This window comes from Calonectris borealis, chromosome 10, assembly GCF_964195595.1.
Source record: "Calonectris borealis chromosome 10, bCalBor7.hap1.2, whole genome shotgun sequence".
NCBI classification, from domain to species: domain Eukaryota; kingdom Metazoa; phylum Chordata; class Aves; order Procellariiformes; family Procellariidae; genus Calonectris; species Calonectris borealis.
In genome coordinates, this window is record NC_134321.1 from 22,577,324 (window position 1) to 22,605,065 (window position 27,742).

General features: G+C 41.6%; 2 protein-coding genes across 2 annotated transcripts; both read left to right on the forward strand.

The window, feature by feature from the left end:
• Window positions 1–1,981: 1,981 nt before the first annotated feature.
• On the forward strand, window positions 1,982–14,245 carry LOC142086382 (haloacid dehalogenase-like hydrolase domain-containing 5). The gene is made up of 8 exons (XM_075159401.1): window positions 1,982–2,140; window positions 4,351–4,560; window positions 5,663–5,775; window positions 7,437–7,530; window positions 7,977–8,010; window positions 8,918–9,092; window positions 11,246–11,434; window positions 12,259–14,245. The coding sequence occupies exons 1-8, from the start codon at window positions 1,997–1,999 to the stop codon at window positions 12,653–12,655; spliced, it is 1,356 nt and encodes a 451-aa protein (XP_075015502.1). The 5' UTR covers window positions 1,982–1,996; the 3' UTR covers window positions 12,656–14,245.
• Window positions 14,246–17,238: 2,993 nt separating this feature from the next.
• On the forward strand, window positions 17,239–20,040 carry LOC142086381 (endogenous retrovirus group K member 8 Gag polyprotein-like). Its single transcript, XM_075159400.1, has 2 exons — window positions 17,239–17,334; window positions 17,441–20,040. The coding sequence occupies exon 2, from the start codon at window positions 18,490–18,492 to the stop codon at window positions 19,966–19,968; it is 1,479 nt and encodes a 492-aa protein (XP_075015501.1). The 5' UTR covers window positions 17,239–17,334; window positions 17,441–18,489; the 3' UTR covers window positions 19,969–20,040.
• The last annotated feature ends 7,702 nt before the right edge of the window (window positions 20,041–27,742 follow it).

A 27,742-nucleotide genomic window follows, 5' to 3' on the forward strand; every position in this document is an offset into this window, starting at 1 on the left:
GTCAAAGCTGTAAGGGGTTGTGAGCAGCCCCTTGCCAGCCATGCTGCTGCTAGACTGTATGTTTCTTTTTTTTTTTTTTTTTTTGTTCAGTACAACAACTGTTTTTCTTCGAGGGGAACAGTGCTTGGAAGAAGAATGCCTGTCTTTCTGTAGATTTGCTAAACTGTATGCTGGAGATAACCAAACTAGGTTTAGGGGGGGAAAACCTGACTAGTTTTTATGGCCTGATACAGTCTGGGAGTTTGATAATACCGATGGTTGATCCCTTCTCTCACTATATGAATCTGTAACATAAAGACAGAAAACAGAAGAGTAAAGACAGATCAGGGACAGAGTGTTAATGACAGAAGGCATAAAAAAATAAATAGAAAGAATGAGAGAAAATCGAGACAGGATAGTAATTGCATTCATGTTCAGAGGAGCAGCCCAGAGCAAGGCCAATGTAATGAGGTAAACAGACAAGTCTTTAAAGCAGTGCTGATCTCTGCTGACCAACACAGAAATGGAGTAAGTGTCCAAAAGTGCAATACGGAACTGTGCGATGCAAACTGTGGCTGCTGCCTGAACCCGCTGTACTGAATATTCACTCTGTAGCTCTGAGTGCTAAGTGTTTTTAAGCTGAATGCTCTTTTCGGCTGCATCTGAGCCAACGAATTGCAGAGTAATTGTTTGCCGGCGGTGGCCTATAGCAAGATGCCTGTGTTCTGCTTGCTTACAGGCTGTTGAGTTGCTGGTGGAGTTAGGGCTGGGAAGCTTCCATAGCCAATGCCAGGAAACTGATCTTGCAGTTTGTCCTGCGGATGGAACGGTGCATAGGCTCTGCGTTAACTCTTACGTTGAGTGCGCAGCTGTACTTAGACGTGTGTGTGTTGTCGGGCTTATAGCTCGTACCATCTGTATAATGCCTCAGCCTTAACAGGTCTAGGTTATAAAATAAACGTCATTTCATACATGCTAACATCTAGCTTGTTCTCGTGTCTGCCTTGGAGTTCTGCGCTGTGCATGATCCTGCCTTGAGCTTTGAGGAGACAACCTCCCGAACTGTTCTGTTCTCTGCGTCAATTTTGGCTTGCTTTTGTGTTTTAGAAATGCGTTCGATTCTGTTTCACTTAATGCCAACCACGTCAGTGGTGGAGGTTGAAAGACGCCTGCCTTAATCTTTGTCTCGGTGAATGCAGTGCAATCAGCGCAGGATCAATTTCTCCCTGGAGCCTGAGGGAGGGTGGTGAGGAATATTTATTGGGAGTACTAGGAAATAAGTGGATTTACCTAATCTGTATGAGCAGATGAGCAAGATAAACAGAGGTAGCTTTGCAGAGTATCCATTACCTAATGGTATTTTGTGCTTGTTTTCTCACTTCCAAGTCTAGTTGCTGGGAAATGCCTTTGCAATACAGATCCCACATCTAAGACACTGCAGCGTTTGTGTATATACGTGATGTGCTTTTTTCCAAAAAGCATTGATTCCTGAAGAACCAGAAAGAATGTCTGCTTTGTTATTAAAGAAGAAATTAGTTATTTCCTTGGTAGAAATTTTGCGCAGCTCCCTTTTCCTTTGCTAAGGTGGTGGCACCTCCTGCTGAGTTCGCGGAGGGTCAGGCAGCAGAGCTCCCCGGCTGGCTCTTGCCCTTGCTGCCGGTCCTCAGCCCTCTGGCGCGGTGGGGCTCGGAGCTGACGTCTCGGCCGCTCCGCAAACGTTTGCCGGGTGCCAGGGTGCGGAACGGCGGGGCGGACCCCGGGTGCCGCGCCTCGGGAGAACGTGCTCCGGGTTTTGTGCCGCCAGCCTGCTCGCTCCGCGGCTGATGTCAGCTTTGCGAGGGCGGGGATGCTTGTTTCTGCCGTTACGCCCCGTGACGTGCGTTTGACGTCGCTTGATGAGCTCATACTCGAGCAAAGCGGCAGGGCGGTGGGGGCGGTACGTCACGGCGGGGGCGGGGCCGCGGTTTGAAGCCGGGGCGGCGGCAGGCAAGGCCGGTCGCTCGGCGCTGCCGCCGTTATGCGCCGGGCGCTGCCGCCGCTCCGTGCTCTCCTCAGGCGCGGCGCCGCGGGCCGCCCGCCCCGGCTGCCGGCGCTCAGCGGGCTCTGCGGCGCGCCGGCCGGCCTCCCAGCGCCGGCGGCTGAGGGCAGCGGCGGCAGCCAGGTAAGCGGGGGGTGCGGAGGCGTCCCGGCGGCGGGCGGGGCCGGCCGGAGCGACACCGAAACGGGCCGGGGCGGCGGCTGCCAAGCCCGGCCTCGGCGGGGGCGCGGGCCCGGGCGAAGCGGCCGTTCCCGCTCCCGGGGGCTTCCCCTGCCGGAGGGGCCGGCTCGCTCCCGTCCCAGCCGGGACTTGAGCGGGGCAACGCCTGCGAGCCCCCTCTGCCAAGGCTGGCTTTGCTTTACCGCCTTACGGAAGAGGAACCGGGGCGGGGCGCGGGGCGGCGCCCGGGGCGCAGGGCTTCGGCCCCTCTCTGCCGTTGCAGCGCTGCAGAGCTCTTCTGTCGCGAAGGGAGCGCTCCGTTATGGGCAAAAGGGAGAAACCAGCTGTTAATGTCGTTATTCCCCGGCTGGGTGTACCCTTCCTTCTTCGCTCTTTTTTCCTCTGTATGCTTAGCAAGAGACTTTTTTTTTTTTTTTGGCTACAGTGTTGTTCACTGTAAAATTCACATTTGTAACCTACATTATTTACAGAGAGCGAAATTCATGTGAAGAACTGTGTTTACTACAAAACTATTACAATATAGTGTCAGTAGTTTCCATACCAGTTTACAAAGCCTGAGAGAACTACTGTATGTTTACCGGCAAGCCTGCGATGCCGTTTGTGTAGCAGTTGGGTTATTTCTGATGTCGCACTCGTGAAACTGTTGCAGGCAACTTGGAGACGATGGTTGCGGGGTTTTTGTTTTTAAATAGAGGGCTGATGATTATATAGGGGAGAAAGGAGAGGGCTTCAGGGGTGTACTTGCCTGTAAAACTGAACAAAAGCCAACTGCCTAATTAAAATCAGTAATACTGCAATACATTTGAAGTGTTGACTTTATTAAATTGGGCTTTGGGGAAATGTACTCTAACGCATGGGTTTTCAAATGTCGTTTGCGTGTCATGGTTTTAGAAAAGGCAGCAGTGAGCCAGTGTGTCAAGGAGTGTGTCTGTAGCTACGTCACCTTTCACATAGTGGTGGCGGTGGCAGTGTCTATCTCTGCGCTGTACCCAGCTGCAGGAAAAATGTAGCAGATGAATAATTAATGAGGAACAAAGTGCTGCTTAAATAGGCAAAATGCCCTTCTCCCTGCATGCGAAAAACAGCCGGCTGGATTGCTGTCAGCATGACCCCGGAGACAGCTTGAACAGCAGCGGCTGTCCCACCTCCGCTGGCCGGAGTCACTTCTGCGCCTGTTCTCCCCATCACGCTCGGTCTCAGTGCTTGATCTCTCACTCCTTTTTCATCAGACGATGAAAGAGGGGATCACAAATCCCAAGAGTCCTCGATTCCATTTTAGGTTTGGGAGAGAAATGAAGTTTAGATCCTTTTTGGTCCATCCTTTTCCAACCTGATTCAGTAACGGTTTCACTGTTCGGCTGTCCTCTCTCTGTCTCCACTCCTTAGGCTTATCACCAGCTCATCTTTTTTACCCCCAGTTAGCCTCGCCCTCCTTTTCTGGGCTCATGAAGTCCAGTTCTTCTTCAAAGGCAGGTATGAGATAAATTTTAGTAACTCAAACAGCATCTTTGTTTAAGGAGGTGCTAACTTTAACAATAGGCATTAGTCTGCCATATATAAAACTAAGAATCAACTGAAGCGATGTATAAGGAGCACAACAGGTATCTAGCTGTAGTCGAACCTGTTGTGGAACAGCAAAGTACAAGTGACAGCAGGGACAGGCTTAATATCTAAACATCTTGTGAAGGAGGAGCCAAGTACGATATTTGCATTCAAGACCTGCCTGCTGCTGAAAAATTTACTTTTGTTTATTTTCTTAGTGTTCTGTGCATTGAAATTACCTGTGAAGTAGAGTGGGGTTAAATCAATCAAAAGTGTGACTCGCTGGCACAGCAGCATGTATTTTGTACCTCTTTTTATCAGTTTAACTTGATTTGTCCCAATCTTCTGAAACATCCTGGAACTACTCATAAAGCGAGGTAGAACTCATCAGGCGGTATGCATACGGAAAAGTTGTAGTGCTCTTTTTTCCACAGTAGGTATTGTAGTGTGTGAGTATGTCTGTAAGGCACGTTAAAACGTGCCAAGTTAAAGATCTATTCCTTCTCTGTGGAAGTGTCTTTTCATTGGGCTTTAGCTATCCTAAGCTTTATCAAACGGGCGTAAGTAAGGGCATAACTAATGTACTCTTTCTTTTCAATTCCTTCTTACAGCTCAACATCCTGCCGTCCTTTGGTTTTCTTTTTGACATTGATGGCGTACTGGTACGAGGAAAGACTCCAATTCCTGCCGCGAAAACAGCCTTTCAAAAGCTAGTTAATTCTCAGGGACAATTCTTGGTACCTGTAGTATTTGTCACCAACGCAGGGAATTGCCTTCGCCAGAAAAAAGCTGATCAGTTGTCTCATCTACTGGGAGTTCCAGTGAGTAGCTTAAATCCTATTTATTTAGTTATTTACTTACGGTGAATGTGTCAAATGTATTCTCTTCCATTACATGCTGCTCAGTTAATCAGTTTTGTTTTTCCCTTAAGCCCCCTGAAATGCTTTGCTGGAGGTATTATAAAAGTAAAAAATGCTGTCGAAAGCTAATGCTGTTTCCTTTGGTAAAGGTACTGATTTTTCCAATGGCAAAGCTAATGGTAATGGTATTTCTTTGCAACATTATTGTTGTGGGAATAAATCTTGCCTTTTCCTTCTGAAAAAAAACACGTGTGTGCCAGTAACATGAAACTCTGCTCTAGCAAGCTGAATGTCTTCTGTGATAATGAGCAGGGCAGGACCTTTCTGCCTCTTTTGGATACAAGTGGTAAAGCTTTATTCCCCCCTGATTTGTGGGCGCTGCAGGCAGTAGGACTTCTCCGTTGTTGGAGACCGTGTCTGAGCGTTAGTGAGATCAAGCCATGAAGTTAGTTCTGCAGTGCCTTTTGTTTCAGTAAGGGCCAGCAGACGTGGGCGTATCTGTATCAGTAAACTCCTGCGTGTCATGGGTAAAACGATACCTCAATTATTTTGGGGTTTTTTAGATCTGTAAAGGTGGCAAGTAGCGATTCATAATAGCATCCTTCTAGGATAATAATTTTACTGGCTTTATACCTATTGAAGGAATGGGGATATGTAAACTAAAAGAAGCAGGTCTTCTGATACAATGAAATCAATGCTGCAGTTTAGCAAAGGGACCACAATTGGAACTAGCGCAGTTCTGATTCTTCTTCCCTGTTTGTTTTCTAAATGAATTTGGTGATTCTGTAAAACTATGAGGGAAAACCTTGTGTTCCTGTTGAATAAAGTAATTCTGGAAGCTGAAGTGGTGTGTACGACAATTTGTCAGTAATGTTTTTTTTTTCTGGCATATTATCAATACGTCGTCTGTGAAACTTAGGAGAAAAAGATATGGTAGGGTTTTAAGTAGATATGTATGATTATTTTGTAATTCATAGAATTTGTCACACCTGTTAATTAAATCTACAGATAAATAACTTATCTGAAAAACAACAGACTCCTTTTGTTTTTAAATCCCAAACAGATTTCACAAGATCAAGTGATGATGTCGCACAGTCCTCTGCGGATGTTCAAACGTTATCATGAAAAATGTGTTCTTGTATCTGGACAAGGACCACTTCTTGATATTGCTCAAGAGTATCTTTTAAAAAAACAACTTTCTGTTTAAGGATTTTCCTTAATCAAGTTCAGGGGATCCTGTGGATCAAGTGAAGACCAAATATTTCAACACTACAAATCCAGTAATAAGCAATGGTTCTTACTATGATGTCAAATTTATGTTTTGAAAATGGTTGGTGTGTTATTTGCTTCACTTTGTTCTATCTGTTTTTAGGAAGGAAGGAGTTGTTCTATCTGCGGAAGGAAAAAAGAGAATTTTTTGTTCTACTCATATGTAAATGACACTTTAGCACAAAGGGTTTGTGCTCTCTTGAGGATGAGAGCATGGCATTCTATCTATTATTTATCACATCTGACTTTTAGCTCAGTGGCTCAAGATCTGCTTGTAAGCATGCAGCCAGGCCAGGCCAGGCCAGGTCGCATTGTTTTTGTAACCAACATCTAGAGTAGAACTATACTTGAAAATATTTTGCCGCTTCTATACTAACTGCCAAAAAGAATTTGAATTATGCTGATATAACGGTGGTATCAAAGCGTCAAACTGTAATTTAATGACCTTAACTTTTGCGTAATCTTCACTCATGCTTCCAGTAACTCCCTTCTGCACTTCTTTCTTTACTGGGATTTTAATTAAAGTTGATGTAAATCATAAAGTTGATGTAAAAAATGTATACACAACTTTTAAGTATAAGCTTTATTTCAAATACAAAGATGAAAAAAAGTTACTGAAAGAACATTCCAGTTAACTGTCACAATTTGTTAGGCATGGCTAAGAGAAAAGTATATTACAAGAATGAATAGAAAATATAAAAAACATATTTCTGTTAGATAGCATTTTCATACAGGATAATCTTGTCTTAAAATAACTTTACCAATGGCCTGTGGTGTTAATTCCGATACAAAATCAGGTGGCTTAGTTTGTATAACTGATATATTTAAATAGCTCTCATCTTCATTTGCATTGTAAGAAGTTGTCTTAGTATTGAGAGTAGCATCACAACTGCTTTTTGCATAAATGAGCAGTTTTAGTTTGATTACCTCTTGTTAACTAAGTTTAAATTAATGGCATATAGCAGCATTTAAGAGCACTGCTAGGCAAATCAGGAGCTTATTTTTTCCCTTTTGGTCCTTTCCTTTTTTGATGTGTTTCGGCGTTTATCTGAACTACCTGTAGAGCATAATTAAACCTGATTGGTCAGTCCACCATTTTGCAAAAGTCTGAGCTTTACGGTGTTTGTTTATCTAGCAATACGTTTGCAGCTATAATGGCCTAAGGAAAGCACCGTTTATGGAGACAGTATTTTTTCTTCAACTAGCTCATATTTCTTTCCTATAATAATTACACAAGATGTTGTCTTGCTGCCAGATAAACTTCCTTTTGTGCTCCAAGATGATCTTGGAGTATTGCAGGTGTAGAGTGGCTTCTTGCTTTTCATCTCATAGTTTGAGATAGATTTATGTATAATTTCTGTCTTAAGATTTCAGACACACATCTCCCATTTATAAATAATGGGATGATCATCTTTTTATCTCACAGAAGAAAGTCAGTCTTTGATATATTGCTTTCATTCCTAAATAATTTGCTTGACCAGGTAAACTGCATATGTTAAAATGGAATTACCGATTTTTAAAATCTTTTAACATAAGCAGTTCTGTATCCTTAACTGGTATTTTCCCAGCCTTGGTTTCTGTCAACCTATTACCATTGAAACACTGCGGGAGAAACACCCTTTGCTAGATGTAGTTGACCATGACAGAAGACCTAACGTTCTGGTGAGTGAGTATTTTTGTTTTAAAATTCTTTGTTTGCTCATTAGATGACATTCTATAATAGGGGTCAATATTTAAACTACTGAGGTAATGCTGTTGTTCTTACATTGCCTTTTGACTTTGCTTTTCTGCATCTTTATTTGTTTTATTACAGCATTTTCAAGAACAACTGTATAGACTTTTTTTTTTATCAGTGGTAATTCTTTAACATAATCTTTGATTTTGTAACTTACTGTTGTGGGAAAATTTATAATCTAGTACAGATACCTAATTCAAAATCTGTCTTGGAAAGATTAGTAAAATGACATCGGGTATATACCAAAATAGAGAGTGCATTTCCTGTCAGTGTTGCAGAGGGCAACTGTGGGAGCTATACTTGAATTCGTTCTGTTAAAAATAGTAATAGATGTTTAATCTTGTAGAAAACTTTCACTTTTTTCTTATTGCAGTACCCCTCTGCTGTGGAGCTTCCCAAGATTGAGGGTCAGTTACCTTTATTTAACTTGCAACTATCCATTAATAGATGAAGTATCTTTATTGTACTTTATAATTAGAATTTATTTTTAGGTTGCTGGGCACTTCAGAAGGTTCGCTAGACAATTCTGAAATTTCCTTGTTAATGGCATCTGTCATTAATTTGGAACGTATCACGTGTGATAAAGCTGTTTTTTAATGTGTGCAGTTTTCAGCCATATGTTTTTGAAGTTTCAGAAGGTAGGTGAGGTCTGCTTTCCTTTTCATCTTCCTTTAACAAGCTATTGTTGCCTTCCTTTCAAAAATGAGGAATGAATTGACGTGTTCAGAAATAATCAGTCTTGTTCTTACAGTAGTCAGGATGGTCACTTCGGAGTTGTAGCATGAGAAGCATCTTGTTTCAGCACTCTGTATTCTCTCTCATCTCATCTGAAGTACAGGAAAGTAGAAACTGGACTTTAGGATTTAAAAAAATCCATGTCAGATTATTGCTGGAGACCAGAAAAATGTCTAAAAACAATATTCAAATTTTGTTTTAAGTTGAACAAAATAACATCTCTGATGGATTATTTAAATACTGTATGTAAACATAGAATTCACAAAGATATGGAAGACTTAGAAATACAATTTAGAGGTTAACATTTTGTGGTACTATAGAGAAACTTAGCCACTTTAAAAAAAAAATTCTTAAACCTGTGGATTTTGCAGTGGGGTCTTGTTACTTCTGAGATTTTCTGTGAATGAATGGGTATGTAATATATTAAAACCCTAAGTTAAAGTTAATGTGACTATTTCACCAGTTCATGGTTAAATCATACTATTTGTTCAGTCTCTTTAGACCAAGTTTTAGTGTCAGAGATTTGGGTGCCCTGTTAACCAATTCCATAACTCTGTTTTGTAATTCTTGTTCTCATAGCTGTTGTTTTATTTGGGGAGCCAGTCAGATGGGAAACCAACCTCCAGTTGATAATAGATGTTTTGCTGACAAGTGGCTATCCTGGAAAACCCTATCACCACGAAAATTACCCTCACATTCCTGTACTTGCTTGTAATATGGATCTGATGTGGGTAGCTGAAGCACAGTCTCCAAGGTAAGCGCAATTATAACACGCATGTATATCATGATATATTTGGGGTTTCCTCATTTCTTCAGTAAAATTCTGAGTCAATACTTTTATACAAAATGCTTGCTATAGCTTCACAGTAGGTCTCGGCTTTGAATACGATGTCTCTAAAGCAGTGCACTTTCAGCAAATGCTGCTTTATTACCGTCTACATTATTGCATTCAGGAAATCAGTTACTCAAGATAAAAAACTGCTTTTAAGCTCTAAACCTTTTTGTTTCCCCACTCCCAGAACAGTGGGCAAAGACAGGTTTTTGCCTGAGGGCCTCAGAGTCTCAGTTCAAAGGAAAAAAAGGAAAAATTATCAAGGCCGTTGTTTCATTTCATTAGGTACTTCTTTGGTATTTCTCTTTTCCACCCTACAGTTTCTGGTGGGGTAAAGAACTGACCCTGCTAGTTGAAAGCAGTGAGTGTTTTCGAGCTGAGGACAATATAGTGAGCTCTTTAAGGAACACGAGAGAAAAAAAGTAGAACACACAGAACAAGGTGGCATGATCTCTGATAGCGGTTTTGTTTGATTTTGTTTTCAATAGAAGGTAGTTCCTTAATAGTTTTGTTTCCCCTCCCTTCCCCCCAGTCTAAAATTTGAACATACGCTGACATAGAAACTGTTGTTATTGTGACTGGATTGGTGGCTTGATCTTGGGTCGAAGATCTTGTCAGATATCCCGACTTGGATGCAAAGACCATCTCTCATGAGCACGAAAGACATATGTGCGATACGTTGGCGAAAGACGTATGTGTGATATTTTCAGGCTAGAGTAAGGCAACCAATATATCTACAGTGAATAAGATACGTAGTTTCAGCTGTGTCCTTTGGGAAAGATCCAGTATAAAGTTTGCTTTTTTCCTTTGAGTTTGACATTATGACAAGTTTGCATCTGTCAGTGTTGTTACCTTCACTATTGAAACATAATGCCATGACTAAGTTGTTTTAAGCTGTTGCTAATAATTACTGGAAATAATTTTATGCTTATTTATTGGTATTTCGTAACACAAAGCAACAAACAGGGTGGACAGAGGGAATGAAAGGTTAACTAAGAATTCAGAAAAGCTAATTCTGTACCACATTTGAAAGTGCTACAACTGCTTCTTTCTTTGTAGCTTTTTTTCTTAAAAGACTATTTTGATTTCTAGGCCACTAGAGACTTAATTTCTTTATTAGTGCACCTCATATATCTCTGCTGGCTTCTGATACTCGTTATATTGGTGTTTTGGAGTTTTTTAGGCTGTAGATACCTGGATTGAGCAAATACGCTAATCTATGTGCATTAGAAGTTACCTAGCAGCTCTTCTTAAGTAGTATCTGTAATTTATTGTATATAGAATTGTTGTATAGGAACTTTTTATTCTTCTTAGGGTGTTTTTGGTAATTGATATTCTCAAGTGATACGTGTTAGTTCATCCCTAATCCCACACCCTGACTTCAGTAATGAAGTAAAACTGCTTTTTTTCATCATGAGATTACATCTTCTAAATTACTGATTTACTGGCGTGGTTGATGACCCATTATCAGTGTTTGCACCTTGATCAAAATAACTGAGTGAGTTATCAAAAGAATGCTATAAAATTATAGTTTGTTCCTTGATCCTCCTTTGCATCTTTTTTTTTTTTTTTTTTTTTTTTTTTTAGAGAAACCCATGAAGTTTTTTGTTTCCATATTGCAAGTGGGTTTTGGTATACTCTTGTGTTTAAGGAGAGATCAATTTTCCTTCTGTCTGACTCTAACTTTCCTTTTCCGTGTCTCCTCTTTGTTAATTTAGCCGATCCTGCTAGGTCACTGCAGGGAGTAGATCACAGGCTAAGCATCATTTCAAAAAGCATCATTTTTGTAACTAGGGTATCTACTTAAATGCAAGTAGCAGTAACACAAACCATTGCTACTTTTTAAAAATAGGGAGGTCTATTGTGCTGTCCCAACAGTGTGTTTTTATGTGGTGTTTATTGTTCAGCTAATTAGCACTTAATCTTCAGTGAAACAGATGTGGAAATGTTGCATGCAAACGGAGAAATTTGATAGTTACAGGGTATGGTTTATTCCTAAAAGATCATGAAATAAAAAAGCTTTGGTTTTTTTATGTATACTTAATATGATTTGATTTCTCTTTATATCTGTGTAGGTTTGGGCATGGAACATTCATGGTTTGTTTGGAAAATATTTACAAGAAGATCACTGGCAAAGATCTGAAATATGAGGCCTTAATGGGCAAACCTAGCAAACTGACCTACCAGTACGCAGAATACCTCATCAGGGCTCAGGCAGCGGAAAGACAGTGGAAGCAACCTATTCAAACTCTCTATGCTGTCGGGTAAGGCATCGTAAGTCTAACGAGTTCATCAGGAAATTACTCGCAACATAAGTACCAGCAATGAAAAATACACAACTCTTACTACTTTGTTTCTTATACCATTGGGACCCCCTTCTTGGTGCTATGGTGTATTTTTTGTAATGTTTTTGAGCCTCACTGTTTCTAATCTTGAAAATTAATAATACTTCGCGGTTTCTATGTGTAATTTCTGTAGAAGCACAAAAAGTGGTTTATATGCAACTAAGATTTCTCCGATTTTTTTTTAATTATTTTTGTTTTAATTTCTGTAATAGGCTGTGTAAATCTAACAAAAAGAAGTTTTGTTTTGTTAGGTTTACTGGTATAACACCAACAAGCTTTGAGTGAATGATGGTTATTAGGCAAAGTACAGCTAGAATTTATTTGTGAGGTCGTTAAGCTCGGTCATATGCTACTGTGCGTGCTGTCACATCATAGAATCCTTTTTATAGAAAGAGATAAAGCTGTATTGTATTAAAGACTGTTCCAGGATCTCCAAGATGTTTGGAAATATAATAAGCTCATTCATGGACTGCTAATACCTATCCTTGATTTCCCCTCCCCCTGCCCCAGTCTGCAATTTCAATATGGAGAGTTATTCACTTCTATCATACGTCATGCTTAATGAGAATGGTGTTATAAAATAGCTATAGGATTGGATTTCTTCCTATCTGCATACTTCCACATAAAGTTATGTAAAGTATAAAACAAACTGTTAAATCGAAACCGTAAAAATGTCTTTCATACAATTGAAATTTGACAACTAAAATTGCACTGCTGACTGAACTTTCTTCTTATGTTTCCAGAGATAATCTCATGACTGATGTCTATGGTGCTAACCTTTACAATCGCTATCTGGAAGAGAACTCCAGGAAAGGTTCAAAATCACGGATTCAGGCCAAAGTTGCTGGTGGCAGAGGATCTGCCACTGTCTCTCAGGACGATGAATTAGACAACAGTTGGGAGACTGAATTAGCATCTGCAGCTGCTGCCCACTGTAGGTCTGTCCTTGTTTGTACTGGGGTTTACAACCCTCACACAGAGGTACCCTTGGATACCAGGGAGAGCATAACTGAAACGGTGTTCCACGGCCACAGAGATTTTCGATTTGATCCTGGTTTAGTAGAACCAGATCATATTGTGCCAGATGTTGATGCTGCTGTAGACCTGGTCCTCCAGCTGGAGAACTTTGCACCTAATTGAGATGACATGATGTCTTAAGGACTACTCAGTGCTATGCTTTTCTTCCCAGAAAACAAACTGTGCTTTAAAATCATGCCACAAACTGCTGCTTTCTAAAATTTTTAACTTTTAAATTAATACAATCTTATATTAAATATCAATAATGCTTTTTAAAGTACTTCGACATACGTAATTACTTGCTTTAGTTGCCCTTTATTGCCCTCCTATCCTAACCTACTATGTTAGGTATTTTAATAGCAGTTTTTCATAGTGACTTATGCATGTTACTGGTACTTAAATTCCTATATGACAGTGCATTCTTTTGTTTGCTGGAAGATTTAGCTTCTAGGTATTGGGGATCTTGAGAATATCGGGTTGTGGTGCTGGGTCATTCACACAATTACAAATTGGCTGGTACAGAGCACAACATGTATTACTGCTTCGTATTCTGCAAGTAACGAGTGCTCTTTCAAATCAGAGCGAAGTTCAAGTCTGTTCTGCTACTTTGTACTTGCTCACCTATAATCCTGCAGCCTTCCTGTTTTCCCATGCGTCTGGAGCTGCTATTGCTGCTCTCTGCTCTGGCATGTAAAGCCTTAACAGAAATGCCCACGTAAGATGGAGAAGGCTGACTCGTTAACACCATTTTTGGAACTCCAGCTAAGCTGAACACAGTCATGTAAGGAAAGCAGCTAACATTGCGTGTCCTGTGTGGCATAATACGTGGCCTTTTTGTCTTTGCCTTTTTATCTGCACTTTTTTGAGGAATTTAGAATCTTGGAAAGCTTTAGCAATTACGTTTCAGGCGTTTCTGTCAGTTGGACCTTTCCACTGAATGAGTGACTACTCTTTGGGCAAAAAGTGCCTAGTAATTTACTTGAAGCTTCATACCACTGTGGTAATTAACTGGCCTTTAGTGTAATATATTTCATCTTGTGTCAATGTTATATGTTGTTTGGTTCATGGATTTTATAGCTGTTCATTTGGAAAAAAAAAAAAAAAGTAGTTTATGTTATTTTTGTAAAATACTTTAAAATGTTTTCACCCAAAAGATGTCTTTGAAAATATTTTTGTGTTTATTTGTTATAACACAGTATATGGTGTCACTTAACATCACCTTGGGGGCTAGTCAGGTTTTTATGGTTATTTTTTTTTTCCAGATTAGAAATTGTACAAACAAAAATCTGTGGGTCTTCAGTTTTCCCAAGTTCTTGCAGAGCTAGCAGAACGCTAGCTTAAAAGCATTGATAGATGGATGGTGGCATAAAGTGAAATGATTTCCTGGCCAACTTGTTCACTGCTTATTATCCTGAAATCAAAATCTGAAAACTCACATCATGAAGAGAACGTTGGTGCTGTGAAGTTAGATTTTTTTGTTGTTGTTTTTTCTCCATTTGCAAACCACTGTAATCCCCCTCTCTACTATCAGGATTGTTGATTCATTCACTCATAATGTTTCGTAAGTAGCTTTCAACATATCTTGCTGGATCCAGTTTAAGGACACTGCTCTAAACAGTGTGTTTCCTGTTTCTTCACTGGGAAAGTATTACAGCAGCACATTCTTGCCTTTTTTAATTGGTACAATAAACAGATATATGCCTATTTCTTTAACACTTTTCTGTAATATGCCGATTATTTGCAAAGTATGCCAAATCTTTCTAAGTAAAGATTGTAGTTTTGTAAAATGTCAGGGTCACTGAAGTTGCGTTGTTTCAATTCTGAAGCATGTTGCAGAGCTCTTTAACTATTACTGGAAGCGGTTTCAGGCTGTCAGTGAAGCAAGGAATAAAAATATGAACGTTGATGAAGAACAGAAAATGTTCAATTTGTTTCTTCTTTTTTTCCCCAGAATATGCATGAACACTTGAAAAGGTTCATGAAGGAACTGTGTATGTACTTTTAAAACTTCATCCCTCATGGAAACATTAACTTATAATGCATATGTAGAAAAAATACTGTTTGGCTGCTAATCAGGCTGCTACTGGTTTTTAACTGAAAGGAAGACAGGTTTTTAGTCTATATCCCTCTTAGATCATGTGATTCTTCATATGGATGTATGACTGAGTCCCAGTAGCGGGCTGGAGTGCCACTGGATTTGGAGCTGTATCGGCACAAAACAAAAAATAGGCAGTTGTTGCCACAGTTGGTGGACAAAGATGATTAATATATATGGGTATTACCATAAAACACAAAAGAGAAATGTTAGTGTAGTAGATGCTTGTTGTGCTATATCAGTGAGCTGGGCAAATATTTTGGTGATGCATCATGAAAAATAAATTTTTAAGGAAGGATTTGAAGGAGTATAGTGAGTTACCATGCAGAATGTTTACCTGGAGCTCTTGCCAAAGGTGAAGGACCTCACAGCACCCACTTGCTAGATGCTCCCACAACTTCATTGCAGTGCTAAGCTAGGTACATTGGATTGTGTATTCCCTAATTAGTACTGCAACCACACAGCATAGACCTAGCTCTCGAGCCTGAAAGCAAACTGCTTCCTCAGCGACATGTTCCAATGATCATGTGCACTGAGCACTTAAACCTCAGTTACAATTTTGAAATACTACTGGTGTTAGTGGTACAGCAAACTCCTTGCCAGAGGTCCTTACATTTTGCAAAATGAGTAGAAAAGCATGTGTGTTCCTCCCACAGGGAGTGCCAGCCCAGTTTACACTTTTACTTAAATTTCTGGTGAAAATATTTGTGCCAAGATGCTGCTAGTATGTGACTCAGGCAAACCTTCCATTCCACCTGCTGTACTGAATTAATACTGAATTCCAGCAAAAGACTTGTCATTTTTATCTTTTTATTAACGTGACCCCTCAAAAAGCACACATTTTTCATTATATTATTGTTTAATGTCTTGCAAATGAAGATGCTACACTGACGGCCTTCTAAGTCGTTGAATTTTGTGCCTCCTGCTCACTCAGGAAGTGGTACAGATGAGAATTTTTTTGAAAAGAAGTGTCATAAAAGATTGCATCAGAGTTACCACTGTAATTTCTCACATTTCCTACTATGGTACTTTAAAGTGAAATTTAGTGATTCTTTGTTAGTAACAAGCTAAGATGTGGAAATAATTAGAAGAAATCTCAATGTCTAGTACAGGAAAGGAGTTCTTAAGGAAAACTGAGTTTAGTGAAATGTTCTTTCTAATTATTCAGCTAAGAGTGAGATGAATAAATACTGTATTAGATAAGGAAAAGACTAAGACCCTGTCTTAACTTCTGCTCTCCTTTCCTTGAATGTCCTCTGACCTGGATTGTCACTTACTTCTTTAATATGTTTTCAGCTTTCACATCTACCTCTTTGAAATAGACAGTATTTCCTACATGATATGTTCAGTGTATTTCAGTCGTTACATAGGTAAGCTACTGGATGTTACAATACTAATTTCAAGTTTAAAATGTACTGTTGAAACACCTAAGTGACCAGGATGTGCAGAAATAGATCACTGAAATCACTTTTAAAAAATACTTCTGAGGATCTTGCTGAAGTTTCTTCTAAGTAGAACTTGCCTTTTGTTTGTGTAGTAGTGTTTTTATTCTTGATACCTTTTGTTCTAGGAAAAAAAACACCTCAAAAACAACCTTTCAAAAAAATTCTGTACTTATTTTTACTAATACAAAATTGGCAATATTTTAAACTCCAGTCACGTATTGTCTTCAGTATCACATGTTTTTTTTTAGAAGCATTTTTCAATTAAAGTTAGAGGAATGTATGAGTTGTATTTTAAGAAAAACAAATATCTCCTCTTCAATGTAAAAAAAATACTTGCATTTAAAATTAAACTTATCATGTCAAAACTTGAATACCCTTAAGTGTAATGAAAGGAATAATTATTTTGTAGTAGATCTTTGGTTTAACCCCAGCCAGCAAATAATCCCCACGCAGCCGCTCGCTCACCCCCCCACCCTGGTGGGATGGGGGAGAGAATCGGGAGGACACAAGTAGGAAAGCTCCCGGGTTGAGATAAAAGCAGTTTAATAATTGAAATAAAACGAAGTAGAACAGTAATAATAACAATGAGAACAACAACAATAACAGAATATACAAAGCAGGCAATGCACAATGCAACTGCTCACCGACGGTGTGTCCCGAACAGGGGGGCGAGCCCCTCCTTCCCCCCCCACCTGATTTTTATACTGAGCATGATGTCACATGGTATAGAATACCCCATTGGCCAGCTGGGTCCACCACCCCGGCTGTGCTCCCCCCCGCCCCATCAACAGGCCATCAACGCTGCTTTCACACTGAACCCAAAACACAGCACACCCCCAAGCTACTGGGAAGAAAGTTAACTCTGTCCCAGCCAGAACCAGGACAATCTTACATTTATGAAATTAGTCTACTACACCTATTGATACTACTTGTTACGGAATAATCTTTTCAAATTGCAGATCTTTTTAGTAAAAAATCATATCCAGGCAGCTTGTCTTAAAGATGTGAGTAATTCACAATAATCTGTTGCAGTGTTTTGTAGTAGTTTACTTCTTTCCATAAACTGCTTGATAATTTTTTTTCTGGGACAACCCTCCTTATGTTGCTGTGTTGTATGTTCTTCAGCAGCACAAATGTGATGATATGCTGTGGTATGGTGTAATTCAATCATATCTAGAAAAATTAAACTTAAAAATATTTCAGCAGTAGCAGGAGATGAAACGCTCCCTCTGCAGTGCAGTGGGATTGGCAGATGACTATCGGTAAGAATACTGAAAAAGATCCTCTAAAGTGAATGTTTTCACTAAGCTTGAAAGATATTCTCGCTGGCTCTCAGCTCGATATTTAAACCTGGTGTACAATTTTTAGACCTCTGTTGGAGTACCTTAGGCTTCATCCACCGGGAATCCAGCTGATGTGCTTGACGACTGCTCTGCAGAGCAAGTGGAGCTGATCAGAAGCTTCACATCAAGGACATCTTGATCCAACTAAAGCAGTGATGCAGACATACCCCCAGAGGACCACACGCTTTGGCAGAGTTGAGGTGTTTAAGCCCAGGATTGTGGAGAAGAATTGTGGAGTTGGGAGTTTCGGCCAAGATAAGACAGGAATTCGGCCTGTGCGCTGAGAACTGGCAGACGCGCACATAAGCCTGAACACCTGGCTTAGTTGTCTCCTCTGTAAGGAAACTGAAAACATCAGGAGAATTGTGTAACTGGTTAACCGTGAGAATAAGCGGATCTGAGAGCAGCCGTGTGGATCATTGCCAAAAGGAAGAGAGACTGGTTTTCTTAGTTAATAAGGGATACGAATCGGATGATGATCGGGGGAGGCAGCGGGACCTCCCCGTTATGGTAAAGGATATATTCTCCTGTATTGTAATAATAAAGGATTCTGCGCATGCTTGTGTGAGAGTCCGTGCAAACATACACTACAAATGGCGCCCAATGTGGGACGAGGTTGAAAAAAAAAAAAAAGAAGACAACCTGAAAAAAGAAGGTCTCGAAGAAAGGGAATAGAAATATCCAGTGGTGTACCCCTGTTGAGCTGGACGGAGGATAAACGGAGGATCAACATATTGAGCTCGATTCATCACCGGTCGCAGGACGATTCAGGTGAGCAGCCGCGGGGAAGTTATACGAACTTTATACATGGGGTAGTCGGCATCTCAATCTGACAAGCTTCAGCGTGAAATATTTCAACGTATTCTGAAAGAACAAGGCTTCAAGGTCGATCCCATACAGTTGGTGAAGCTTCTTGTGTGGGTCCGGGATCACTGCCCTTGGTTTTCTTTCGTGGGAACAGCTGGGTGTTATGATTTAAAGCAATGGCAAAAAGTGGGTGAGGAATTGCAGACTAAACAGATTTTGCAATTAGAAGTTCCAGAGGGAATATTGATTACCTGGCCAGTTGTGTATATGGCTCTGCAAAAGTTACGCCCTGCCGAACAGGTGTTGCAAAATGTGACTGATCCAGCAATATGGGGGGGTGAATCAAAAGATGGGGAAGATTCGTTTGAACTGTTGGCTCCTGATGAAACTGTAATGCCTCAGGCGGAGCCCCCGCCTCTGAAGGATGATTTGGAGCCAGACGACCCCTTTGACACGGGCTCGATAGACCCCGAACGAGAGCCTGATTTATACCCTCCACTCACGCCAGTTAAAGCAATGGCTGCATCCGCACCAACGGCAGATGAAATTTTACAGCGACAGAGACAGAAGACACTTTTTCAGTTGTCCGTCGTGAAACCACCACCATTTGCGCCTCCCCCCCCCGAGGAGATCCGCTGCGGGGATCCACGCACCCCCCCCACATATCAGCCTTTAGGTACGGGAGCACCAGAGTATGCTCATTTACCATATGAGGTGATTAAGCAGGTGCGCAAATCGATAAAGGAGTATGGGTTACAGGCTTCATTTACTATAAACTTATTGCAAGCAATAGGGGAATCGTATACGATGACTCCTTTAGATTGGAAATCAATACTACGCCTTGTTTTGTCAGCGGTGCAGTATTCTGTGTGGTTTTTTGAGTATCGTGAACTTGTTATTGCGAAGGTAATGGACAATTTGGACAATTTGCAACTACCCTACGGGGGAGATGAAATGTTAGGTGAAGGGAATTGGGCGTCACCTGCTGCACAAGCTGCCTTGCCCCGTGAACTACTTACACAGGCGGCTGATTTGGCTATGAAAGCATTAAGGCGAGTGCCGGATTCTGGCAAGCCGGAATCATCATTTGCTACGATCCGGCAAGGGGCGCAAGAACCCTATGTACAATTCTTAGATCGATTACAAACCTCTATACAACGTCAAATAGAGTCTCCTGAAGCCGCCGAGTTGTTGCTTTTTCAGCTTGCAATTGAGAATGCTAATTCTGATTGTAGAAAAGCTATAGACCCCATTCGGAATCGGGCAAAGACTTTAAATGATTTGATCAGAGCTTGTCAAAATGTGGGGTCAGAACAGTTTAAAGCGGAGATATTAGCAGCGGCGTTGGCTCAACAACTAGCGGTGGCTCAAGCGGCGACTAAGTGTTTTGTATGTGGCCAGCAAGGTCATATTAAAAAAGATTGCCCCAGAGCAAGACGAGGAACAAAGGGCCAAATTAAAGGTCCCGCTCAGCTGTGTCCTCGATGTCAGAAGGGATATCACTGGGGTAACCAATGTCGATCCAAATTTGATAAGAATGGTAACCTGCTCCCGGGATTGATGCAGGGAAACGGGAGGAGGGGCACGAGGTCCGGCGCCCCGAGAACCTTCAACAGGACCCCAATTTCAGGGCCGGTGGCTCAAGCCTCAACCTGGGCGGTGAATTCGCACAAAGTAAACGTGAACAATTGCCAACCGTCCATGCCCTTAAGCCAGCTACGTCCGGAAGCGCCGGGTTGGATCTAGCCACCAGCCAATCAACAGTAATACGAGATCGATCTGTTAACATGCTCCCCACCGGAGTGTATGGTCTTTTACCAGCAGGGTTTTGTGCCTCAACCTCCAAATCAGGACTTTTTGTTCTTCCTGGGGTGATTGATACTGATTATACTGGGGAAATTAAAATTATGGCTTGGACTCCTACTCCTCCGTGTGCTATTCCCGTGGGGGAGCGCATTGCTCAGCTAATTTTGTTCCCTAATGTTCAAAGGGAGAAGGGAGATCCTGTATTAGGCCAGCAGAGGGGGTCAGCAGGATTTGGAAGCACAGGTTTGCCTCAAATATTCTGGACTCAAAAGACAGCTACGGGTCAGCCTATGTTGATGTGTAAAGTAAATGGCCGTGCTTTTACTGGACTGGTGGATACAGGGGCGGATGTCTCAATAATTCAGAGATCTGAATGGCCCTCTGATTGACCATTAGTACAAGTTTTTGCTGCCGTTACCGGAGTTGGTGGTACCCAAATACCATGGCAGAGCTTGCATTCTTTACTGGTGGAAGGTCCGGAAAATAAACATGCTATGCTGAAACCCTATGTTTTAAATGTCCCATGTACCCTATGGGGACGTGATCTGTTGCAACAATGGGATGTAACACTTACGACACGTTTTTAATGAAGGCCACTGAAGTACAGCCACGCCTGAAGCTGACTTGGCTTACAGACAAGCCAGTGTGGGTTGATCAGTGGCCTTTGGAAGGTGAGCGGCTAGAAAAAGCTTGGGAATTAGTACAGGAGCAATTACAATTAAGACACATAGTGCCATCCACCAGTCCTTGGAACACGCCTATTTTTGTCATACCTAAAAAATCAGAGAAATGGAGATTGTTACAGGATTTGCGAGCTATTAAGGCCGTTATGGTATCCATGGGGGTCTTACAGCCCGGGACCCCAAATCCTACCATGATCCCTGATGATTGGTATTTAAAAGTTATTAATCTCAAAGACTTCTTTTTTACAATTTATTTACATCCAGAGGATTATATTCGGTTTGCCTTTTCTGTTCCTACAGTTAACAACGATCGACCTATGCAATGGTTCCATTGGGTTGTTTAACCTCAAGGCATGAAGAATAGTCCTACCATTTGTCAAATAGTGGTGGGAGGGGCACTTTTGTAAATTCGTCAACAGTATAAAAATATTGTATTGTATTATTACATGGATGATATCTTGTTGGCAGCTGAGACAGAATCATATGTCTCTCAAATTTTTGAGTGTTTGTCCACAGAATTACATTGATATGGATTTCAGATAGCAGCAGAGAAGGTACAGTCAGTTTCTCCTTGGAAATACCTAGGCTGGAAACTCTTCGAGTCGTATGTGTGTCCACAAGCCTTGCGGCTTGCTACTACTGTAAGTACTCTGAACGATCTACAGAAGTTGTTGGGCACAATCAATTGGGTGTGACCTCTATTGGGAATTACCACCCATGAACTGTCACCTCTGTTCTCATTGCTGAAAGGGGATCCTGATTTGGCATCCCCCAGATCTCTTTTGGAACCAGCCCAAGAAGCATTGCAACAGGTAATGGATAAAATTAATGATACCTTAACACATCGAATCCGGCTATCGTTGCCAGTTCGATTGTTCCTTATTTACCACTCTTTTCAGCCGTTTGCCTTACTGGGACAATGGGATGCTAGGCTACAAACTGAAAAGGATGCCTTATGCATTCTGGAATGGCTGTTTTTACCTCACTCCTTTAGTAAGACATTGACCACTGCAATTGAAATGATCTCTTGTTTGATATCACAAGGTTGACTACGATGTCAACAATTGACAGGTCGAGATCCAGATGTTATGCATTTGCCTTTCACATGAGATGAATTTTGGACATTATTACAAAACAGCCTGAGTTTTCAGATTGCAATGGCGGATTACGTTAATTCCATAGAACACAATTTACCACGCCATCGACTTTTGAATTCCTTACAGTCTCTACCACTACAGCCACGCATACTATTAAGTTCTGTGCCTATTCCACAGGCACAAACTGTTTTCATTGATGGATCTGGAAAAACAGGTAAAGCTGTAGTGGTGTGGAAGACGCCGAGAGGACGGAAAACCTCTGAACACCAAGTGGAGGAGGCAGATCAGGCCTCCTGGTCTTCAGATGTTACTTGTCTACCTGGGTCTACACAGGTAGTTGAATTAGCAGTTGCTGTTCGCGCTTTTGAATTGTTTTCTCAAATACCACTTAATATAGTGGCAGACTCAGCTTACGTCACAGGCATAGTACAGTGCATAGAGACTACGTTTATTCGAGAAGTAGATAATAAGCAACTATTTTCTTTGCTAGTACAGTTAGCACAGCTGCTGCGTGTTAGACGATTTCCATATTTTATTATGCATATCCAATTTCATACTAACTTACCAGGGCCGCTCATTTCCGGTAATGCTGCTGCGGATGCACTTACTCTGATGGCAATCCTGCCTCACCGTTTGGAACAAGCAAAATTATCCCGCGAATTTTTTCATCAGAACGCTTGCTCCTTATGGAAGCAGTTTTCTCTTACAGCTGAACAGGCCCAGGATATCGTTCGTGCTTGCCCGGATTGTCAGCGGCTCACGCCAATGCCAGTAGTATCTGCTGTGAATCCCAGGGGACTGACTTCCAATGAACTATGGCAGATGGATGTTACTCATGTTTCCTCCTTGGGTCGTTTGCACTTTGTTCATGTGTCTGTTGATACCTTTTCTGGGTTTTTGGTCGCAACGGCTCATACGGGTGAACATGCTCGTGATGTTATCAAACATCATCTTCGATGCTTTGCGGTATTGGGGGTCCCCCGTAAACTCAAAACAGATAATGGACCTGCCTATGTCTCTAAACGGTTGTTATTATTCCTACAGGCATGGGGCATGTACCATGTTACAGGTATTCCACATTCCCCAACAGGTCAAGCAATTGTGGAACATGCTCACTCTTCCTTAAAGCTGATTCTTGAAAAACAAAAAAGGGGGAATCCGCTGGGAACTACGCCTCAGGAGATGTTAGATAAAGCCACTTATGTATTAAATTTTTTAAATTTGTCAGGGTCAAAGCAGCAATATCATTCAGCTGCTGACCGGCATTTTCAAATAGGAGAGGTTACTGAAGTGTATCCGAAGGTATTTTATAAACACTTAGAATCTGGTCTATGGAAAGGTCTGGTTCCCTTGCTTACCTGGGGACGGGGATACGCTTGTGTTTCTCTTCCTACAGGCCCATATTGGGTCCCTGCGAAGAATGTCAAGCCAGCGCAAGTGTTGGCAGATGGCCCAGAAAAAGGACCTGAGGAAAAACAACGAGAGGATGCTGCTCCTACGACGGTTCAGTAATGCAATCAGGTCAACATTAGTAATATGGTCTACAGTGCTGTTTTCTGTTCAGTCTTGTCCCATGATAATGCTATGGGGAATTGGCACTACCATGATGTTTCAGCCTGTGGAAGCTCACATTTATTGGGTACATGTGGTGGACCCTTCTTTTTTCCGACCTTTGACATGGTGGGACGCGTCGTTACTGATTAGCAATAGTGATACTTTATGGTCAGGTGGCATTTAGGTTCCCCCATCTCTAGATGGGAAAAATGATACACATTATGCTAATGACACAATGTTTGTTACTGATTTTCCTCCATTATGTCTTACCGTAGATAATAAGTCAGAGTATTGTGTGATCGTTGAAACACAGCAACACTTAGTAGCAGTGTCACATGGAAAACGGGTGAACCTTACAATGGTCACCATTCCTGGGTTGACATGGAAAAATACTATTGATAATGATATGTTAATTGGTGACTTTGTTCCTGATTTTCTGCAATGCATTCTGCACAAACTCTCATCGATCACACAATTTGGCTGGAAGCCATGCTTGGGAGAACGGCCTCGAGAACAAAATTTAACCGTTGGTTGTATTATAGATTGGGGCCCTTATGGGTCATTTTGGGATCCATCTTTGAATCAATCTGTTTTGCCTTTTCAGAAAGCCAATCATTCAATAGTCTGGCACAATGGTGGGTCCGCAGGACCCATCCTGCAGATGGAGTATAATGGTTCATTTTCCCCTCCACAACTGAATGTGTGCCGTTTAGCTTTGCCCTTTTTTACGAGGCAACTATCTCAAGTATGGATTGTCAACAAAACACAAGCTAATCTGAGTATAATACATGAAATTAATATGACGGTATGTACTACTCATCCTTATCTTTTTGCTATGACTTCGCATGTAAACATTACTCGATGCAATCACTCCTTTTGTATTCAGCTTTATTCTCCTTCTTTTAGAAGTTGTATATCTAAACAGGATTTTAATGAAACTGCTTATATTTTTCCCCTTCGACGTCAGGCAGAACTATGGATACCAGTTAATTTAACCAGTCAGCAGGAAGGGGAGGATGGTTTGGATAGATTTGTTAGAATTCTAGTAGAAGATATAGATAAGTCCAAGAAAAGAGCAAAACGATTCTTAGGTTGGTTAATTTTTGCAATTATTTCTGCTGTTATTATTTTAGCAAGTGCCACTGCAGCTATTGCTTCCTTGACACAATCTGTAAAAACTGCACATGAGGTAAGTGAGGCATTAACCAATGTTACTAAAGAATTCCAAATACAAGGGAAAGTTGATGAGGAGGTATTATCTCGGCTACAAGCCCTAGAGGCTACTGTGATGTGGTTGGGGGGTCGGCAGGAAGCGTTAAAAACGAGAATTAGTCTGCCATGTGATTGGGAACATGTACACAAATCTTTATGTGTAACCCCCTTACCATGGAATTCATCACAACATGATTGGACTTTTATTAAGCGACATTTGATGGGAGCATTCGATTTGTCATTGCAGCAAGATATTCAATCTTTACACGATCAGCTGCAGGATCAGATTCACAGATCACAGGAATTGACTAGCCAAAGTGTGTTTGACAGGTTACAGCAAGACTTGTCTTGGATAAATCAAAAAAAATTGGTTTAATGGCCTCAATCTACGCATGTGGGTGTTTATTGGCATAGGGGTAGGAATGTTTATTTTGTTCCTAGTGTTCCTGCAGGTCCTTCGGTCTGCGATCCGCAACGTGCGCAAAATAGAAGCTCACGTCATGGTGACCCTACTTACCAATGGGGTGGTGATAAACAAAAAAGGGGGAGATGTGGAGAAGAATTGTGGAGTTGGGAGTTTCGGCCAAGATAAGACAGGAATTCGGCCTGTGCGCTGAGAACTGGCAGACGCGCACATAAGCCTGAGATAAGACCTGAACACCTGGCTTAGTTGTCTCCTCTGTAAGGAAACTGAAAACATCAGGAGAATTGTGTAACTGGTTAACCGTGAGAATAAGCGGATCTGAGAGCAGCCGTGTGGATCATTGCCAAAAGGAAGAGAGACTGGTTTTCTTAGTTAATAAGGGATACGAATCGGGTGATGATTGGGGGAGGCAGCGGGACCTCCCCGTTATGGTAAAGGATATATTCTCCTGTATTGTAACAATAAAGGATTCTGCGCATGCTTGTGTGAGAGTCCGTGCAAACATACACCACAGAGGATCTATTAAATTCTGGAAGAATGCAGAAGAACGTACACGGGGGTTGGGCTGGGCTGTTGATGGGTACAAAGATGTCTGCTTTCACACGTGGGCTATGCTTCCCCATTACCATCTATAGTTTTTGAAGGGGATTATTTGCCATTTCGGTGAATTAACCTGTTCTTTCGGGATAAGGCAGTGAAATACTTAAAGTAGAAGATAGTTCTAACTAATCTCCAAATTAATGTCTGGTTCTCTGAGAAGGTATCTGTGGCTTGCCTCCTAAAAAGCTTCAAAAATGCAGTTGTCCAGGCCCATCTCCCATGAATGTGAGCAGATATTAATAGGTAATTACCTTTGGTTTTCACACAAATAAACTGTTCTTCAACGTGGAACTTTCAATAGCCTCATCAGCATGAGTACAAGTCACAAACATTTCTCAAAAGTATTTAGTTCAGCAAAGTCGTGGTGCAATCTGTGTCCAGGTGGGAGCTTGTTTCACCCTTGGGAAACGCTGTGCCCTGCAGTGTCAGCGCTCCTGCAGTCACCTCAGCAGCGCTGGAGGCGGGAGACTGGAGACTCCCTTGTCTTAAACACACGTATGGGCGTCTCAAAAAGAACTGAATTTATTTGGGAAGCAAAGGGATGGATACCTCCTCTGATGGCGGCTGCGGCGGTGTGAGGTACGGGCTTCTCCAGCTAGAGGCGAGGGCTGGCGGAGTTCCCGCTCGGCTCCCGCGGGGCCGCCGCCAGGGGCGCTCTCCGCCATCTTGGCTTCACCTCAGCCCGGCTGCCCGCGGCGGCGCTGACGGCTGAGGCACCGAGCTGGAGGGGGAGGGAAAGAAGTAGGAGTATTGCCACCCTCTCCTGTCTCTCTTTTTTTTTTCTTTTCTTTTTTTTTCCTTCTCCCCCCGCCCCCCATCATAGAAGTAGTAAAATGCAAAACCATTGGCCCCAGGCAATTTTCCAAGGCTCAGAGTATTTCAGGTTCTCCAACTCCATGGATTGAACTCCAGCTTGGTAAGTGGCAATATGGGCTTGACAAACCCTCAAAAAGCCAAAATGCTTAAAAATAGCAGGTGGGAGTGTTCATTCATAATTTTAGCTTCCTCTCAGTCACACCCTTTCTTGGTTTCAAATAAGTGCAAAGCACTTGCTAAGTTTTTCCTGTCAGCGACTGAGAAATTGTGCACCAGGAGTTTGGTGCTCTTGAAACCTCTCCCAGCTGCTGGGAAAGATATGTTTACCCCCCAGTTTTGCTGTAGATGGTTTCAAATGCATCAGAAATACGCAGTTTTAGTAAGAGCTATATTTCATGTTTAGGGTTTGTGTGCTTTATAAAACTGACAATTGTTTGGGCTTTCTTCAGCCCAAGAAAATAAGCAACTGTGGCATGGAAGTGACACAGTGAAGGTTGTTTCTGTAAAATGTGGAAAGGATGCACAGTTGAAAGGCCCTGGAGCATTTGGGTTTTGTTCCATCAGTGTATGGATGGACTCACAGAGATGAGTATTGTACCATGGCTGTGCTTTGTCAGCTCTGGATTTTCAGAAGTTCAATGTCAGGTCTTTGTCAGCTTTTTCTTGTTTAAAAAGTATTTCTGGGTGATGGGTGGAAAGGAGGAATACTAACAAAATGATTCACGGAAACATTGTGCTAAACTTTGTCTTTTCCAATGTAAGTTTTTTTTGTTCCCAACAGCTAGGATTGAATCTCAATTGAGTCAATTAATTGTTCGGAGTGCAGCTCCAAGCACAATATCTGCATGTAGTAACACCAAGACATCCACCTTCGTAATGATTGAGTATAGTTTTTTATGAAGTGCAAATACATTTGAAATTAATGTACATGTATATATTGGTTTAAATTCACTAATTGCACAGGCAGCTGAAAGTATGTGACCTAGCCCAGACCTCTGGTTGACTTAGGTTTCCACATACCCTGTCTTCTGCATGCTGGTTAAAAGCAAGAATGCCATGTTGTTATGTCAAGTGCTGTGTAGCTATTTTGTCCCCCCACCTAGTCTCACCAGGGATTAAAGGAAGATAGAAATAGTGACCTGAATAACACTACACACAGAAGGCAGTTGCTGAAAGAAGTAGAAATCTCCTTCCTTCAGGGTCATAGGCAAGAAGCCAGGATTACAGCAGTTTCTTTAAATCTCAATGGTGTGTTTGTATGTTCTGTAACTTGAACAGAAATGGGTACTAACAGTCTTGATTGTATGGTATCACTGCATGTCTTACAC

What these genes read in the sequence shown, in the direction of transcription:
- LOC142086382 (XM_075159401.1), top strand. Translation starts at nt 1,997, where the DNA reads ATGCGCCGGGCGCTGCCGCCGCTCCGTGCTCTCCTCAGGCGCGGCGCC. An exon ending in CTTCTTGATATTGCTCAAGA is followed by an intron (nt 5,776 to 7,436) that starts GTATCTTTTAAA and finishes GTATTTTCCCAG; the next exon opens with CCTTGGTTTCTGTCAACCTA. An exon ending in GCTGAAGCACAGTCTCCAAG is followed by an intron (nt 9,093 to 11,245) that starts GTAAGCGCAATT and finishes ATATCTGTGTAG; the next exon opens with GTTTGGGCATGGAACATTCA.
- LOC142086381 (XM_075159400.1), top strand. Translation starts at nt 18,490, where the DNA reads ATGGCTCTGCAAAAGTTACGCCCTGCCGAACAGGTGTTGCAAAATGTG.